Below are 19,491 nucleotides of genomic sequence, written 5' to 3' on the forward strand. Positions count from 1 at the left end.
AGCCAGGTGGGCGCGAGTAAGTTAAGGGCGGTCGAGCGAGTGGGGCGGGGGTCAGCGTTCAGAGGGTGCCTACTACCTAGTGTCGTAGCCGCTGCCCGCCACCCCAAACGCCCGCCGTTGCTGCGGCTTTAAGGGAGCTGCCGAGTCCAGGCTGTGTCGCAGCAACTTTGTATTAGTCATGTCGCCCTCCTAGTGACTGACAGGCACGATTGCCCAATAAGAAACCACCCTGACCCATGCAGCGTGGAGCCTTGCTTCCCCCTAGGCCAATAGCAAAGGCCCAAGGGGCGGGATAGCAACCTGAACTTTATCTGGACATGTGACCCGCTTTTAAAAGGGCCGGCCCTGGAGCTGGCCCACTCCCCCTCCGGGCTTTCGCCCGCCCTCTTTCCTTCTCTCCCTCCCCATTTCGCCCGCCCTGGCCCTGCCCCTACCCCTGGCCCTCTCCGCCCCTCCTTGCCCGGGGTGTCATTGGACTGGGGAGACGCTAGCCAACTTCAGGCTGCTTGGAGAAAGCCTGTGCAGTCACCTGGGTGCAAGAGCGTTGCTGCCTCGGGCTCTCCCGCTGCAGGGGGAGCGGCACTCACTGGCCTGGATGTGGTTGGATTTAGGGGGGCTCCTCAGCTGGAGTGTCGTAGCGTTGGCGAACGCTGCAACAGGTAGACGCCGAGACGGACCCGGGCCGAGGCAGGTGTGTGGGGGTGCGCGGCGGGGCGCCGCTTGCCGGCCTGGGCGTGCGGCCGCGGCGCGGGAGCGTGCACTTTGCTGGGAGAAGTGGCTGCGTAATTCGGAGGCACAGTCAGTATGGTGCTGTGTGCTTGTTGTTTTGTTTTGGTTTTCCACTTTTTCCCCCCTTTGGCCGCCAGAGGACTATTTTGGGAAAGTTTGGCCACTTTGGATAAATGCCCTCTGACGAGCGGCTTTTGGCAGTGGAAGGTCTACCACCACCCTTCTCTTTTTCCCCAAGATGAATTTCGGGTCGTTTGCCTTGTACAATTTTTAAAGGTCCTTTGAATAATATTTCTTCCCTCTATCAATTGCAGAAGCACCCAAATCTCAGCTGGAGGTGTAGCTAATTAAGGGCAATTGAAGGGGATAGAGATCCTGATAGATCCTGCATGAAGGGGGCTCTGGAAATTCATGCATTCCCCATTCCTTGGTATTGACGAAACTCGAGAGAGGCTATTCTTTCTGTGGCATCAGTTGGAATTCTAAAGGCAGGGGAGAAGGGATGAAGTTTCTTTCGGTCGCATCAGTACCCTTCTATTGCATTTAGGTGCTTGGCTTTTCCTACTGAATTTTTAAAAAACAGGTTTAAATCATAACGGTTTATGGCACCCTCGGTTTTAACTATTAAATAGAAGTTAGGAAAACTTTTATTTGAGAGCAGACAAATTTTGGAAACTGCTGAATTTCAAATGCACCAAATTGCCTTTTAACGTTTGTATTTCCATTCCCCTAGGTGCTGTTATTGATGATATTTACATAGTAATGATAACAGCGTTCTCCATCTGTGAAGTTCTGCTGTGAAGTTTTAATTTTATGTTTGACTTCATGGCACGATATGGAAATGGTCGAGGAGAGCTTTTAAAAATAATATAAAGGCGAGCTTTTTCCTTTAAGGGAGAAGAAATAGTTTTGTTTTGGGGATTTTGGAAAGATCAGGTGGCTTAGTGAATTAGGTGAGTGAATAGAAATCAGGTGTGCTCAGTTCTAACTGGTTCTCCTGCTCTCTTAGGTGACCTTGGGCAGGTTTCTATCATTTACCTCATCTATAAACGAAGGGAACATAATAATAGTTCTGTATTGGGGATGACAGAAAAATAGTTACATACAACAAACTTACAACTATGCAACCAGTAAAAATTGTGAAATTCTTAAGATTCTGGTCTTTTAAATGCCATATTATAGTGATATAACTATAGAAAAGATGCATTTAAAATGGAGCTATGTTTGGGGGATATTAAAAGTGAAAGTGTTTTCGGATAAAATACAAATTTGCAGGAGTCTTTGTTAATATTCCTGGGGGAAAAAAACAACAACTACTTCCTTATGGAACAGGACAATTTAACACAGGGTATAAAACACAATTTTAAGTCAGAATTTTTCTTTGCAAAAATAGTATTTAAGAGCATATATATGGCTTAAAGTAGAACTTCTAGCACTACTTCTCCTTACTTTTCTTATGTGAAATTTCCTTTATGTTTTGTGGGGAGGAATTTGCATGAAAATTAAAAGGGTCATAAGAGTTTTTGATTCTGTCCCAAGAAGGTCTCTGTTGTAATCCCCATTGTAAGGGAGACAAATTTCATTTTATATAAGCTAGGTTTGTATATCAGTATCTTATAGGGATACAGAAACTGCCCCTTTATCCTGTGGATAGTAAGTTCTATGAGAATCGTATTCACCAATTAATGTTTTTAGTATTCACTAGTAAGTTCAAGTTGACTGAAATTCTCTTGAAGCCATGGTCATTAATGGCAATTCCAAAAGGACAACCTGGGTTTCCTGGACAACATAGGGAATAAATTTCTAACCTGACCCATTTCTTTACAGAGAAGATGAATTAAAATAATAGGGAGAATTCAGCATAAAATATCTCAATAAACCTATTTTAAAAAAAAATCTGATCTTTAGAAATGTTTCTACTGGAAGCCATGCAGATGCTAGATGTCCTCCGTTCTTCTGTGTTTGTTGTCAACCTTTACTCTGTTTTCTTTGTGGAGAGGTACATTAGGTTGATAGATGAGAATACCTAAAATAAAGCTAATTTAGATTTCAGCAAAACCTGTTACAAATTCTTTAATGATAGCCCTGTCAATCACATAGTAAAATGCAGGCTATATGATATTATTGTTAAGGGAGTATAAGGCTGGCTAAACAGGACCAGGAAAGTTGGGATCAGCTGCATGATGTTAGCTGATAAGGTGCTTCTCTGTAGAGTGCTTTAAGATTGTCCTTGCCTGCCATCTCTCATATAGATTCTCTTCAAATCTTCATATAGCCTCACAAATCTGAGTTATGATTCCTACTCCAGGGCAGAGTGATGAAAAATGTCCTTTGGAGTATCAGTAGGTGTTCTGAGGAAAAAAAAAAAAAAAGGGTGCAGTGGCCCAGTTATGTGGGAAATGCTGGATTCTAAAGAAAACAGGTTTCTGCACTGTGGAGCTGCCCAGGAGTTTTCGCATGCAGATTTACACTGTGAAACTTCAGAAATGCACTAACTGATCATCTTTCCCAAAAGAGAATTTGGACGATGGATTTTTTGGACAGGGATCTGCATGGAGATTCCCTCTTCAGACCCAGGAAGATAGGCCTGTTGCCTGGGACCTGCGGAGAGAGAATAAGGCTGTCGGTGTGGGAGTCCAGAGGGGTGAACCTATGGAGGCTTTTAGTGAGGGTGCCTGGGCAAGGGTGACTTCCAGGTACCTGGGCAGAGGGTGATAGTTTACCGAGACAGGGAATGTGGTTTTAGGGACTGGGTTGAGGGGAGAGAGACACAGAAGTTGTTCAGTGTTTAACATGAATAGACAGACATGTTACTTGTGGTTTTTAATGAATTTGGAGCCAAAACATTCATACCTTAGATATATATCTGTTCAAGTTTGGTATGGGAAGGACAGCATATTCTTACGTAGAAAGAAGTTGAAGAAGCACATAATAGTTATTGGTATTTTTCAACCTGTGGCTATGACTAAATGGTTTTTTAGTAAAGGAGAAAATACTAGTAGTAGCCATTTCGGTTCCATTTCACTATGTAGTTGTTTTTTTTTTTCTACTTTTACTTGGCTTTTATCCACACTAAGTTGTTTTTGGCCAGAGTTACCAGATAATCACCTCAGGCTCTGTAATTTGATTTATTTTCCAGTATTTTATGATTGATTTTTGATTAGGAATTTATAGAATAATGCTCTTTAAGTAAAAGGAGGTTACATGATTGGTACGTTTTAATGCTCATAAATTATTGAGCATTGATTGTGTTATAATAGTTAAAACTGTTTAATTTACAGTATATTATCTGTTTAGGATGCAGTGATGAAATTTATAAATCTTCTGCCTTCTGAGACCTTAAATTCTAGTGTAGCATACAGAAAAGCTAGAGGTAATTATAATATGCAGACAATTTGGCATTAAATTTCCTCGTAGAGCCTTGTGATAGCTATTGCCAATTTATTTGGTAGAATCATCATTATTTTTCTGTGTTAATTAATATAAGTTCTGTAACAAAAGGACTTCCTAGTCTCTTTTTTAATGAGGGGAAGGTAGGGAGGATGGAGGTACGAGTGGCAAAGGTTGGAGGAGGATAGAGGCCAAAAGTAATGTTGCTGCACAGAACCAAAGAAACTGCATGTTTAAGATCAGGACCTTTATTTGGGTCATAACTTGTTTACTCAACTGAAAGGATTTGAAAAATGAATGCATAATAACTTTAGGAGTTTTATATATTGAAATGTACCATTAAAATTGTTACCAAGAAGTTAATTTTCTATACCATGGTGGTAATCAATGGTATGGGAGGTTATTTTGCTCCCCACCTCCCCCACTTGGGAACGTTTGGCAATGTCTGGAGACATTTTTGGTTGGCACTCTGGGGATGGGAGCTGCTACTGGCATCTAGTGGGGAGGGGTCAGAGATGTGCTAAACATCTTACACAGCATGGGACAGACCTTCACAACAAGGGATTATCAGGCTCCAAATGTCAGCAGTGCCAAGGTTGAGGTAGCCTTTGGTGTAGAGAGAGACATGAAATCAAATGCCAGCTCTGCCACTTAGCTGTGTACCCGGTGCCTCAGTTTCCCCATTTGTATCATTTGGAGCATTCTTTTACCAATCTTAAAGCGTTGTTTATAAGGGTAAATAAGTTAATGTGTGTGAAAGGCTTATACTACTGCATTGAATTATATAATGCATAAGAATTTTATAAATACAGCCTATTACAATTATTCTGTCAGTGAAATAGAGAGAGCGAGCCAATAATTATGATTGGGTATCTACAACGATCCTGTGGGCTCACTGAGGATGAGGACTGCGCCTGTTTTGTTTATCACTATAGATTCAGTGACTGATTGTAGGCCCAGGATGTAGCACACACTTGGTAAATATTTGTTGAATGAATGAGCACCTAAGTTGTCAGGACCCATCTCGAACTCCCTCCCTTTAAGGTGGAGAATGCAACAGTCTGCTGGGAGTCTTTTAGCAGAGGTAGCGCTAGGTCAGGGTGCACGTCGAAGTCCTCATCAGTATTGAAATACAGAGAAGAGTCCTCTCATTCCTCACGTAGCTTCCCTGAGCTATGGACCATCTTAATTAATCAGAATGTATGAATCTTTACCTTTTAGAACTGACATTAAATTATCTTGATCACTAATCCATTTTAAGAAAATCTTATGTTTTAAAAGTAATTCTTAAATTGTATTTTCTGTGATAATTCACTTAATAATTTCATATTGGGAAATGGTAACATTAATTGCATGTCCTTATTGTTTTTAATAAAGTCATGTCTTAGATATGGGAAGCAGCTTTCATATGCCCAAAAGATTCCAAAGGCTTTGGAGTTAGAAGATTCAGTTTTAAACCTGCCTTTGTCACTTACTGTGTCTTTGACCTTGGGCAAGTCACCCACCTCATTAAGTCCTCAGTTTCCTCTTTGTTTACTTCATGGTCCCCAGGATTGTTTTGAATATTAAATAAATTAACATTTGTAAATATTCTTTGCAAACTCTAAAGGCTGTATTATAGAACTATGTTACTTTTATTTGGATGAAAAATAGTTTTCTATGATTGCTTCTTATAGTCTGGTTTCTGGACAAGTTACAGTCAGGACTCTGTTGTATCAGCACCTAAACAGGTAACAGTTTTCATACAACTAGAAGTGTTGCTTATAATAAGTAGAATATGTACATAAAGCTTAATACAGCGATTTTCAACCTTTTTCATCTCCTGGCACACGTAAACTAATTACTAAAATTCTGTGGCACACCAAAAAATATATTTTTTGCCTACTTGACAAAAAAATAATAGGTATAATTTTGATTCATTTACACTGGATGTCTATTGTTGTGTTGGCTGTTGTCACATTTTTACTTGACAATCTAAGGGAAAAGAGGTCAGTGTCCCAACAAAGTAGTCAGGTATTGCATGTTTTAAACATTCTTGCTGCACACTGGTTGAAAATTGCTGGCTTAGTAAATGGAACTTAAGAATGTCTTTTAGAGTAACATTGCTATCAATGACTCTAATTCGGTTTTTTAATGTAAATTTTATTTGTTAGCTATGGAGACCAAAGGCTACCACAGTCTCCCTGAAGGTCTAGATATGGAAAGACGGTGGGGTCAAGTTTCTCAGGCTGTGGATCGTTCTGCCCTGGGACCTACAGAGAGGACCGATGAGAATAACTACATGGAGATTGTCAATGTAAGCTGTGTTTCCGGTGCTATTCCAAACAACAGTACTCAAGGAAGCAGCAAAGAAAAACACGAACTACTCCCTTGCCTTCAGCAAGACAATAATCGGGCTGGGATTTTAACATCTGACATTAAAACGGAACTGGAATCTAAGGAACTTTCAGCAACTGTAGCTGAGTCCATGGGTTTATACATGGATTCCATAAGAGATGCCGAGTACGCCTATGATCAGCAGAACCAACAAGGAAGCTTGAGTCCAGCAAAGATTTATCAAAATGTTGAACAGCTGGTGAAATTTTACAAAGAAAATGGCCATTGTCCTTCCACTCTAGCTATGAGCAGGCCCTTGAGATCATTCATGTGTGACTCCGGGAACTCTGTAAACGGTGGGGTCATGCGTGCCATTGTTAAGAGCCCTATCCTGTGTCATGAGAAGAGCCCGTCTGTGTGCAGCCCTCTGAACATGGCGTCTTCAGTGTGCAGCCCGGCCGGCATCAGCTCTGTGTCCTCCACCTCGGCCAGCTTTGGCAACTTCACAGTGCACAGCCCTATCACCCAGGGGACTCCCTTGACATGCTCCCCGAATATTGAGACTCGAGGTTCCAGGTCGCACAGCCCAGCACACGCCAGCAATATGGGCTCTCCTCTCTCAAGTCCATTAAGTAGCATGAAATCCCCAGTTTCCAGCCCTCCAAGTCACTGCAGTGTAAAATCTCCAGTCTCCAGTCCTAATGTCGCTCTGCGATCCGCTGTGTCTAGCCCGGCAAATATCAACAACTCAAGGTGCTCTGTTTCCAGCCCTTCCAACACAAATAACAGATCCACGCTTTCCAGCCCAACTGCTAGTACTGTGGGATCTATCTGTAGCCCCGTTAGCAATGCCTTCAGCTACACTGCTTCTGGCACTCCTGTGGGATCCAGTGCGGCCCGCGATGTGGTTCCCAGTCCAGACACACACGAGAAAGGTGCTCAAGAGGTCCCCTTTCCCAAGACTGAGGAAGTAGAGAATGCCATCTCCAACGGTGTGACTGGCCAGCTTAACATTGTCCAGTACATAAAACCAGAGCCAGACGGAGTTTTTAGCAGCTCATGTCTAAGAGGAAATAGCAAAACAAATCCCGATTCCCCGTTCTCAGTACCAATAAAACAAGAATCCACCAAGCATTCATGTTCAGGCACCTCTTTCAAAGGGAATCCAACAGTAAACCCATTTCCGTTTATGGATAGCTCATATTTTTCCTTTATGGATGACAAAGACTATTATTCTCTATCAGGAATCTTAGGACCGCCTGTGCCCGGCTTTGATGGTAACTGCGAAGGCAGCGGCTTCCCAATGGGGATTAAACAAGAACCAGACGATGGGAGCTATTACCCAGAAGCCAGCATACCTTCATCTGCCATTGTTGGTGTGAATTCAGGTGGACAGTCCTTTCACTATAGGATTGGTGCTCAAGGTACAATATCTTTATCACGAGCGGCTAGAGACCAATCTTTCCAACACCTGAGTTCCTTTCCTCCTGTCAATACATTAGTGGAGTCATGGAAATCACACGGTGACCTGTCATCTAGAAGAAGTGATGGATATCCGGTCCTAGAGTACATTCCAGAAAATGTATCAAGGTAAGTTGGCTTCTTCATTTTTGAAAATCATGGTTTTATAAAATGTGAAAGGTTAGCACTAAATTTACAGTTTGACAAATGAAACGCATGTCAGTTTATTGTTTTGTTTATGTTTTTAGGATGGTCATTTAGTGTTCCCCTGCAGTTGCTTGTTGGTATAATGTTACTACTTTTTAAAAACAGAAAAAAAAAGTTCTTCAAACCTCTTAGAAAATATTTGTGTTGATTTTGAAGGAGACTATATAGGTGCCTCCCCCGGCCCCCTACTGCCACGTTGCCTATTGTTGGTATTTGGAAAAAGTTTGTTTTCTGCTGCCTGTTACTAGGTTTACTTTAGCAGACTAGTGCCAGATTTTTTTTTCTCTAGCTAGCTGTATACTGGTTCACTAAAATTGCTTTAAATTAGTTTCTTTGTGGATTTAGTCTTCTCCCCCCCCCCCCTTTTTTAAGCTTTCTGCATTAATCACTTCATTGGCTGTGAAAAATGAAACTGAACCCCAAATCTGTTACCCACAAGCTCCCCACTCTTTGTCCTTTTCTAGTTAGGTTAAATTGTATGTAAGTTGTGGTTTTAAATATAAATAAGCCATTTCCTTAACATTTGAGGGCTTTTAAAGACTCAGCACAGCTAAAATTACTAAGTGGACACAGCCTTGCTCTCTTACTCATATTGGAAATGAATATGTCACTGCAGTTTTGAATTGGTATATTTATAACTTTTAAAATCTTCAAGAGGACATACATGACTTACTGTAAGATACCCCTTGGTTTTCCTTATTGCCGATAGCATACTGTATATATTTAGAAAAACAAGGAAGAGGTTTTAGATATGACTAAAGGGTGGTTCAAAGTTATATAATGAATGCTTGCATTGGACTTTGCTTCAGTCCTATTTTTATTATGTGATTGTACTACATGATTCCTTTATTGGACATATAAAGAATAGATTTCTTAGATATAGCTTGTTCCTTTGGCATCTGGGAATATGTGGATATTTTCCTCAAAAATGTACTTCGTGGGTAATATGTCCAGGCTGTAGGGTTTGTGTGTGTTCCTATATAGTTCTCCTATTTTTTTTTTTTTTTTTCCCCAAACCAAGAGCAAAAACTTCAACTTGTGCAGTCTTTTTCTCATCATTGACTCAAACCTGACTCCTCTCGCTTTTATGGAAGCAGACATTTCATAAAAGATACGTTCTTACATTTCAATGCTGCCTCTCTCTTAATCTCTAAACTTAAAGCTTTCATCAGAACCAGGCATGTGGTCTCCTGTTAGTGCTCTGATTTACTTTTAGAGAAGGAGATTTTGTGCATCATGTAGATATTTTGGTAAGTGATGTTATTTCAGTTAGTGAGTTAGTACGAGGGAGTGTAGCCTGGTAGTTAAGAGCACAGCTGCCCTGGTTGAAATCCCAGCTGTGCCATTTAATTGTTTCATGTCCCTGTGTACCTACCTCCCTTCACCTCCCTAGACTGTAGTTCTCTTATCTGTAGAAAGGGGATTCAATAGTACCCATCTCAAAGGCAGTTAAGACAATTGAGTTAATTTTTGAGAAGCACTTTAACTATCACTTGGTATGTAGCATACATTATATATATTTTAGCCATGACTGTTAATTTCATTAACTCTCAAGTGTTTTCACAATCTTTAATTTCTTTTTTTTTTTAGTTATTGTTGTCTTTTTTATATGAAATTCAACAAAATAATTTTAAAGCAGTATGATGTACATAGTTAAAAGAAGTGTTTGTTGATAATTCTTAAGATTAAGTTCTAGTCTGAGTAAAAAATTTACGATTAGGCACCAGACATTTGCTACTGTATTTCTGTTTATGCTTTTTTAGTTGACTCATGAAGCACCTCCTGATGGTCTAGCCTTAAACATATTAATGTGAACCAGTGACCTTGAACCTACCCTGCATTCGTGGGCACTGGAGGTGTCGCTGGTGTCTCTGCTTGAGTATTCCAGAATTATCTATATATGTATTCGTATAGTCGTAGGGTTTCATCGTGTTTACATGTATGCTGGTGTTTACATGTATGCTGGTACATTTTCAAAAAAATTTAATATCAATGCTCTAATGTTGTTTGAAGTCTCTTATAGATTACTAACTCTTTACAGCTTTTCCTGTTTAATATTATCCAAGTCTATTTGTTTTGATCATTCTTAGCATAAAGGCTCAACAATCAGAGGATATTTAGATCTTTTTCTAGATTTTAGTCTGTGTTATAATATTTAATTTAACGTCATCCAAGCTTCATCATTGGGCTCTTATTTTGTGTCTTTTGGACCAAAATCCAGCATTTTGACTATTTTATAATTTATGATGATGCCCCATTCCAGGGAATGTTGAATAAATCAATGAATTAAAGGCTGTAAAAGATCAAGACATGTGCAACCACTGTATGTTTTAGAACATGCTATAACTTTTGGTTGAACTCTCTATATTAAACTGTTTTCTTGTAGATCTCAAAATACAGTTTGAGGTTCCTGAGATCTCAAGGAGATTCATGAAGTCAAAAATTATGCATTGGTAAAAGATACATTGAAAATGGAAGACAGACCAATGAATTTTAATGTAATAGTATATGAAAAGTTCAGGGATAATGCCTTTAGATTCCACACTGCAACTAACTTTTAAGGAACTACTTATTGTTAATTTTCAGTGTACTATCAAAGAATCTTATCTGCACTTATCTGAAAAGACCATTAAAATGCTCCTCCTTTTTCCAACAACATATCTGTGTGGGGCCAGATTTTCTTTTTATACTGGAGCCAAAACATATCACATCACCACATATTGAATGCAGAAGTAGATATGAAAGCCCAGCTGTCTTCTATTAGGTGAGGCAATAGACTTGCAAAAATGTACAACGGGGCCTGTCTTCTCACTTGAGTTTTCATTCTGGAAAATATAGTTATTTTTACATAAATTGTGTTTTTTCACATGTAATGAGTTCTTTGTAAATGATTTAAAAAAATAATTTCTAAAAAATGGTAAATCTCAGGAGATAGGATGCATATAAACCAAAGCTCTTTGGTAGCCTCAGTCCATTTTAGGAGGGGAAAGGTGTCTTGAGATACAAAGGTTGAGCATTGCTGGTCTGTGCTGTTCTATACACCCAGTAGTAGCTAATGAAGAAGAAAGGTATTCCTGTATTTGTGTCAGCCTTACTGACTGAAATGTGAGGAAGGAGTGCCCTACTCAAATAAGAAAAATGATTCTCATCTTGATTAATTTTTCAGGCTGATAAAAATGAGTAATGACTAGGAAGTGTGTGTTGCCTCTTCTCAGGGCATTCTCTGAAAGGGGTGAGGAAAGTCATCTGTCTGTTAATAATTTCCAGTGACTGGGTTGTCCGAGTGCCACAGTGTAAAGTAAATGATGAAAAAAGCTGAATGGAAAGCTCTTAGGGTGGACGCTGGACTTCCCTGGGTCATGTAGATTGGCGTTCCCCTGTCAGCTTCAACACAAACAAAACTAGAACCTTGAGTGAGTCATGACTTCTTGAAGCCTCAGTTTCTTTATTTTAGAGAGAACAACTTGAGCTAGATGCTCTCTAAGGGTCCGCATCCCTTCACATATTTGCTAATGTGGTTTCAGGTAAGTTTGAATCCCAAGTCTAACTTGGTAGTTTCCAGGGTAGTCCAGATAGAAAAATTATTTCCCATTTAAAAGTACAAGCGAGTAGGCGTGGCCTGTCATTTTACTTTCAAAAGCAGAGTTATTAGAATAAGACCTTTCCTTTTGCAAAATTTGACACTTATTATGAATTTCTTGTTCTGTAATGGACACCATTCCTTTAGGAAACAGGTTTTCCTGTTGACATAACATTGGGTGTTTATGGTGATAGTGGTAGTCACTTGGACAGCTCATAACAGTGCTAACATAGACTTAGACTTTTGAATATAAAGTTCACTATTTCAAAGGGCATATGCTGGTAGATTTCAAGACAAGCAATCAAGTATTTATCTTATATGCTGCATTTTTTAAATGATAGAATGAAACAATTTAGTAAATAGCCTACAGTTATATTTTATTTCTCAGATGTCCCTAGAATTTTTTGAAACTCACTTTCTATAATAAGTCAAAACCCTCAGAATTTAAGGAGTTTGTTACGGAGTTTGCCCTGTCTCTTAGTAAACCCTTGAGCTATAAATATCTCTTTGTAATGCAAAGGATGAAATATTGGTGTGTTTTTTGGGGGGGGGGTTGATTATTGGTGCTTACTATAACAAATAAATCAATTACAAGATTACTTAGGTCATTTGGAAATGAAAACATGAAACTTTCTTTTTCTTATTATTTGTCTCATAATATTTTGATTTTGAAGTTGCTAGTATACCTAGAATTCCTCCAGGTTAGTATTCTGAATATTTTTAGAAGTGATCTTCAAATAAGACTTGCTTCTCCTGATGATTCATTCACTTTCATTCATCTGTGGTATTTCTGGTAAGAGTGGTGATAATTTTATTTTTAAAAAAATCTTAGTGGTTTTTAATCTACAAATCACTGTGTACAGTGTGCTTTTATGTATTTTGCTTTTAACGTCACAAGTATTCTAGGTTTATGTATGTCTACCTTTTATTGTCTAAAGTATTAGTACAGTTTGAACTGTTTATATCTTAAGAACTTAGCAAAAGTTATGGTTTTGGTTAAATCAACTAAAAATATTCAACTTCAGGCAGTTTCCATACTGGTGACATGCTGAAACTAGGACCTGGAGATTTATTGTTTATTGATTTGATGCCTTTTGCAATATTGAAATTCTGGGTGTGTCTGACTTTTTCTGTGCTTGTAATGTTTAAAAGTAACAGCAGATGTTATATTGATCACTGTAACTTAGGAGTAGCACTTCCCTTCCCTTAATGCTTTGATGTCATTCATTTTTTCCTCTGAAATAATACTTTCCTCCAGCTTTCCACTGTTGTTTTAAGTTCATATCACTCATCTGCTTATAAAATGTCAGCTCTGCTGCTAAATAACTTACCATTTTATTTACTAACTCCAAATCAAGATGAAACTATTGGCTCTTTGATTATGTGTAAATATAGCCACTAAATTGTATATTTTTGTGGCCTGTTTCCCAAATTTGTTAATGAAAGTCTAGGAAATATAAGCATGTTAAATGGATAATGTCTTCATCTTAAACTTTATAATTTCTAGTTTTAAACTTGTCAAGTATAGGCTTTGTTTTCAGTTTTAAGAGTTTTATTTTGTTCTTTTTTTTGTAAGGTAATGATGAAGCTAAAATGTAATTACATATAAGTGTATGTTATTTAACTGATGTTCAGTAAACCTCTGGGTTTATGGTAATTAGTGGTATGGCTAAGGCCAAAATTTTATGTAGAAAAGAGATCAAAATTACTTGTATTTTATGTAAGAAATTGAAAACTCTAGTCTCGGGAAGGAAAAATGAAAAACAAAAGCTAATTTGAATACTTAAAAAGTTAATACCCTAGGGAGAGAGTGTGAGAGCATAACTGGGGATCTGAATTCATAACTGTGACTATAACTTAATCTTATTAATGGTGACTACTTCATTGGTGTGTAACCTCACCTGATACAGGGTGGGGCAAAAATAGGTTGACAGTTGCTCCTTTGGAAAGGAATACAATAATTAATAAATAATAATACAAGAATAAACACTGTGATTCACTGTACTCACAACTGTAAGCCTACTTTTGTCCCAACCTGTATATTAAGAGTTGTTTAGACAAATAAACAAAAATTGCCACCTGAAACAGAATGACATGTTTGTAATGGGCAAAATCAACTTTGGGCATTCTGGCAGGCAAAGATTATCTAGGTCTTGGAAAATGGGGAGATGGGGGTGATGGTCAGGGTTGGTATTTATACTTAGTCTTGAAAATTTTGCAGGGATTGGGGGTGGGCACTTCTGGTGGAGGGATCTACGAGAGCAGAACCCTGGAGATGAGCAGAAAACACTTGAGTGGTCCAGCTGTGTTGTGTGGTTGGCTGTGATGGAGGAGCTTGGGGGGGAAGAAGGCCTGGAAGAGGTTAGTTGGAACTGAAAGGGAATGGAACTTGAAAGTCACACTAAGAAATTTGTACTTAATTTGGTAGATAATGAGGAGCTATTGAAATGTTGGAACGGGAAGTGGCATGAGCTGAAGTGCACTTTGGAAAAACCTTAATTAGGCAGTGGTGGTGGGGTGGATCTGAGCAGAAAGAGCCTTGTTAAGAAGTTATGGCAACATCCCAGGAGGATGGGAACCTGCTTCTCTGGAGCAGGATGTTGGGGGTAATGGAAAAGAGACAGATGTGAGATATTACAGAAGAAGCCTTTGTAGGAGTGGATTTTTGTATAAAAACTTTTTTTCCCACTCAGATGATCACACAGCAAAATTGAAAGTCCATTAACAAGAACTATAAATAAGGACATTCTCCCACATAACCACAATAAAACCATCAAAGTCAAGAAATTAACATCTACTTAATAGACATCATTCTAGTTTTGCCAGTTGCCCCAGTAAAGTCTTTTCTAGCTAAAGGAGCAGTTCAGAATAGTGTTTTGTGCATAGTGTATTCATGTCTCTTCAGTCCCCTTCAGTCTGGGACAGCTCCTCTGTCCTTTCTAGATCTCGTGACTTGACAACACTTTTGACGATTAAAGGTTAGTTATTTACTAGAAAGTCCCTCCGTTTGGGTTTATCGCTTGGTTCCTTATGATTAGATTCGGGTGATGCAGTTTTGGCAGAAATGTCACAGAAGTGATGCCACATTCTTCTCATTGCTTCCTGCTAGGTGACAAGCAATTCCCCCTTGCACTATTACCTGTCCACTTGGATCACCTGATTCAGGTGCTGTATGCCAGGCTTCCCATGGTGAAGTTACGCTTCCCTTTGCAATTAGGAGATATTTAGGGGAGAGGTACTTTAAAACTATATAGATATACATTCTTCATCAAACTTTCTTGATTCATTCAATTATTTGTCTGCATGGCATCATTTTTTTTTATCTCTTTATAGGTTGGTTATATTTGGTCACTGTCTTCATTTTGAATGTTCAAATTGTTGATTTAACCAGTGGGAACCCATTCAAGCTGGTGTCTGTGTACTTTTGCCATGTTCCCATCATTCCCTGAGCAATTTCTTGATTAAAGCCCATCTTGTACATTTCCCACTCCAGTCCCAAAATTAGCCATTTCTCCAGGGAGCACCCCCATCCACCAGATGCTCTACTGTCTGTGACTAGGGTCTAACTCCATATTCGGGGTCACACTTTCCCAAAGGATGCCCTCCTTACCCTACTCAGGCACTAGCTGTCCCTGCTGGGCTGTCCTCTTCCTGCTTGGACCACTGGAACACATGGCTAACCCCACCTCTGCTCTGGCTCTCACTCTCCACATGGGGCATCAGAGTCTCCCTCGGGCTTCATGCCCAACTATGGACTGCCCTGGCCAGATACCCCCACTTTGGATATACACTAGTCCCAAAGCCATCAAGGCAAGACACAGCTAAGTTGTTGAGGAAGGAGAGGAGTTGATATTTGAGTAGAAGTAAAGAGTAAAATGTGCGGAAAACTCATATCTTGTGAGCTTGATTGTAATGGTTAATGGTGAGCAACTAAGAGCTATGCAGAGATCAAGAAGAGGAGGATTGGAGAAGTGATGACTCCCCGTGGTTATATGAGCTCTAAGGTCCAGACTGTCTCTGATTGGAAGGGTTCTCCATATAGGTGGAAATGTTGGTCTGGAGGCATGAGAGGCCTCTTCTTAGAAGTGGCAATTGAGGGGGTCAATGTGGGTACTCTTGCCCAGGCAGAGAATGTGTGTAGTGACTCAAGTACAGTTTAAAGTGTACTTTGCTAGGAATTTGGAGGAACAGAACCCCATTCAGAAGATGAGCAATACATCCTAATAGAGGAGACAGGGAATTGATTAGAGAATCAAGATAGTACCAGGTCATGGATGCCACAGGGGAGAATCGTTTTCAAATTAGATAGGCCCTAAGGATCTTTAAGTCCAGTCCTTAGTGGGTACAGATGTTGAAACTAAGGCCCAGAGAGATTACATATCTTTTCCATTATCCTTCAAAGCAGTTAGTAACAGCACTGGGAATAGAATCCAGCCCTTTTATCTATTACATTATCCTTTCCTTTCAGTAGGAGATGGTGGTTCAGAACCCATGCTAGGGCTGGAAGGATGAGTTAAACAGAGTCATTGGTGACAGATGGGTGCTGTCCAGTGGTGGGAACAGGGATCAGACTGTGCTTGGCTAAGGAGTTTGTTAGCGGTGAAGAGGCGAGACTTGGGGGCTGTGGGCACAGTGTTTGGTGGTAAAGAGAAAGGGATTGAGGGAAGAGATGGTAGCCCGGAGGAGGAGCAGGGTCTGAGTAAGGGTTCTGTTGGACAGGGACCATGTGAAGAGCGCAGTAGAACAGTGCTGAAACTTACGTGGAAAATGTAAGAGGCAGGGAAGATCCTTGACGGGGAGTGTCCTGGGAAGTTGAGAATTGAAATGAGACTTCAGTTAGCCTTACAGTTTGATGTTTACTGCCAGATTGAACCAGTAAGTGTAAGCAGCTGATGGCAACAAATCTCCCAGGATCAGATATGGAAACAGAAGATCAGAAGGGACATATGTGATTTGCCTCCGGCCACACGTAGCTCCGGTAAATGAAGGAACAAATACTCGAGTTAGAGAAGAAAACTGTATGTCCTAAAAAAAACACCAAAAAACAGAAGCCACATGGATCCTTTAAAAATGTAAATCAGATTATGTGGCTGATATAAAGCCCTCTGGCTGCTTCTCATTGCAAGCAGCATAAAGTAGAATAACTTAGGGTATGTAAAGCAGTAAATTATCTTTTGCCCACAGCCCCCCGCCTGCCTTATTTAGTATCTCTTTCCTCTTGGCTCATTCCCACACTGACCTTTCTGTGGCTCAGATGAACCACACTCCCCCTTTCTTCTGGGGGCCTCTGTACTTACTGTTCCCTCTGCCAAGAATTCTCTGCCTCCAGATTTTGGTTTCCTGCCCCTTCCTGTCACTTATGATTGACTCACATGTCACGCTCTCAAAGAGGTCTTCCTTGACCCCACCTTCTAACACATCACCCCCTTTTGTTGTCTTCATAGCACATGCCTATCAGAAATTACCTTCATTTACTTCCTGTCCCCTAATTAGACTGTAAAATTCCTGAGAGTGGGGACGTATCTGTCCTGTTTACCAGTATACATTTGCCATCCTAAAACAGTGCCAGGTACATTGTTGATGTTCAGTAAATCCTGACTGACTGACTGACTGAATGAATGAATGAATGCTTAGTAGAGGGACTTGGTAGTGGGTATGTATCCAAGGTGACTAGATAAGCGTAGGTGATTGGTAAAGATTAATAAAATATTTTGAAATAACAGTGAGAGTTCTACTGAATTTAGTGAAAAATTGTTGTGACCTCTATCGACATAGTTTTAGGATTGTCACAGAATAATCAACAGATGCTGTTCTTGTCTCAACATAATAGTTTGCAATGCTGTATGCCAAGCTAAATGGTGACATGTTCTTGGTCTTATAAGGAGGCCATTCATTTAGTTTTAATTCACAAACTGTAAACTTCACTCTCTTAGGTGTATAGTTCTGTGAATTTTGCCAAGTGCATAGTCATGTAATCACCACCTATTTAAGATACAAACAGTTCTGTCACCCACCACAATTCCCTGCGTTGTTCCATCATCATCAACCCCTCTCCTCACTCCCAAGCCCTAGTGACCATTTATATAGTCCTTATCCCTATAGTTCTGTTTTTTTCTAGATTGTCCTATTAATGGAATCATACTCTATGTACCTTTTGATTCTGACTCCTTTCACTCAACATAATGCATTTGAGATTCATCTAGGTTGTTGCATATACCAGTAATTAGTTTCTTTTTAGTGCTGAGCAGCATTTCATTGTCTGATATTATATCACAGTTTGTTCATCTCTTCTCCTGTTGATGGACTTTTTTTTTTTTTCCAGTTTTAGCTATGACAATAAAGCTTTGTAAATATTCACATACAAATCTCTGTGTGGACAGTGCTTTGTTTTTCTTCAGTAAATTCCTACAAGTGGACCAGCTACTTCATATGATAAGTGTAGGTTTAATTTTTAGGAAACTATCAAGTTGTTTCCAAAATGTACCATTTTACATTTCTACCAGCAGTGTGAGAGAGTTCTAGCTCTTTTATGTCCTTGCCAACACTTGGGAGAGGCAGTCTTTTTAATTTTAGGCATTATAATATCTGTACAGTGATATCTCATTACGGTTTAAATTGGCATTTCTTTAACACCTAAATGATACTAAATAGCTTTTCATGCACTTACTTGCCATCCACCTGCCTTCTTTTCATGCATATTAACTCTTTCACCCATTGTCATTGGTTAGTTTCCTCTGAGTTCTGTATTTCAATATAAGCTTTTTGATAGATGACCTTGAACTAAAAGAAAAATAGCTACTTAATATTCAGTATTGACAAAGAGAAAAATAATAGGCAATTTTCAAATTATTTAGTGCCTAGTAATCTCTTAATGTGAGTGGAAAAAAAACAAAGCAAGTGAATGTGAAAAAACCAAATGTCCCCACTGTATCCCCATGTCGGGGGGAGATGACCCACATGAGTGTGTACAGCCTTTTTTGTCATGGTTCCCTAATTATGTGTTTGGTTGTGTGATGCAGATGAAAACTGTTTCCAAAGATTAGAAAAGGAAGAGTTTTATGTGGGCTAGAAGAGTCAAGGAAAGCTTCATGTAGGAGTTGAGATTTCCATTGACTTGGAGATTGGTGGTGGTTAGTGAGGAATAGAAAGTTATTACAGGAATAAATCATAATACAAGTCAGGCATGTGGACAGAGGATGAACGAAGCCAGCTCGAAGGGGCTTGTAGTAGTGAGGGAAAACTGGATTATAGAAATCTGTATGTGCTAATAAGAAGTGTTTGCACTTTTAATATAGTCCTATTAATCATTTCTTTAAACCAAGGAATGACATAAAAGGGTGGAAAGGTCAGTCTGATGAGGGAGATTGGAAATAGTGACAAACAGCAAAGGCAGCTAAAGGCTGTCATATTGGTAGTTCGGGCGGAGAGAATAAGGCCTAAGTGGTTGGAGTGGTGGGCAAGGGGTAGATATCAGAGACGTTTTTAAGGAAGAAATAATTGAATGTCAGACTATCTGACCCAGCCGCTTCCTTTTCCACTAGTCCACTAAGCCACGGATGTTACAGCCCATAAAAAGTAGACTGCCAAGGAGTTGGAGGGAAGGAAATGCAGTTTCATGGTCATAAGGAGAAATTTTAAGCATAATTATGACTCTAAGAGAAAAGAAGTGAGATAGTTTTGTTATTTGGGTTAAGGTAAAGCCTGATAATTTTGTACCAAAATAGAACTTTTATTAGACTATGGAAAAAAAAAAATACCCCCAGGAAATGGAAACAGGAAGAACTAAGTCCGGGTTTGACAAAGTTGGA

General features: G+C 39.5%; 1 protein-coding gene across 1 annotated transcript in view; it reads left to right on the plus strand.

Annotated features, from left to right (window-relative positions):
• The first annotated feature begins 491 nt into the window (after positions 1-491).
• Positions 492-19,491, plus strand: part of NR3C2 (nuclear receptor subfamily 3 group C member 2) — a 311,485-nt gene continuing 292,485 nt past the window's right edge. The window contains exons 1-2 of the mRNA XM_036240956.1: positions 492-691; positions 6,273-8,025. Of these exons, the coding sequence (XP_036096849.1) occupies positions 6,275-8,025 (1,751 nt within the window). The 5' untranslated portion in view covers positions 492-691; positions 6,273-6,274. The remainder of the gene's footprint in view (positions 692-6,272; positions 8,026-19,491) is intronic.

The sequence above is a fragment of the Molossus molossus genome, unplaced genomic scaffold, assembly GCF_014108415.1.
Source record: "Molossus molossus isolate mMolMol1 unplaced genomic scaffold, mMolMol1.p scaffold_m16_p_4, whole genome shotgun sequence".
Lineage (NCBI taxonomy): Eukaryota > Metazoa > Chordata > Mammalia > Chiroptera > Molossidae > Molossus > Molossus molossus.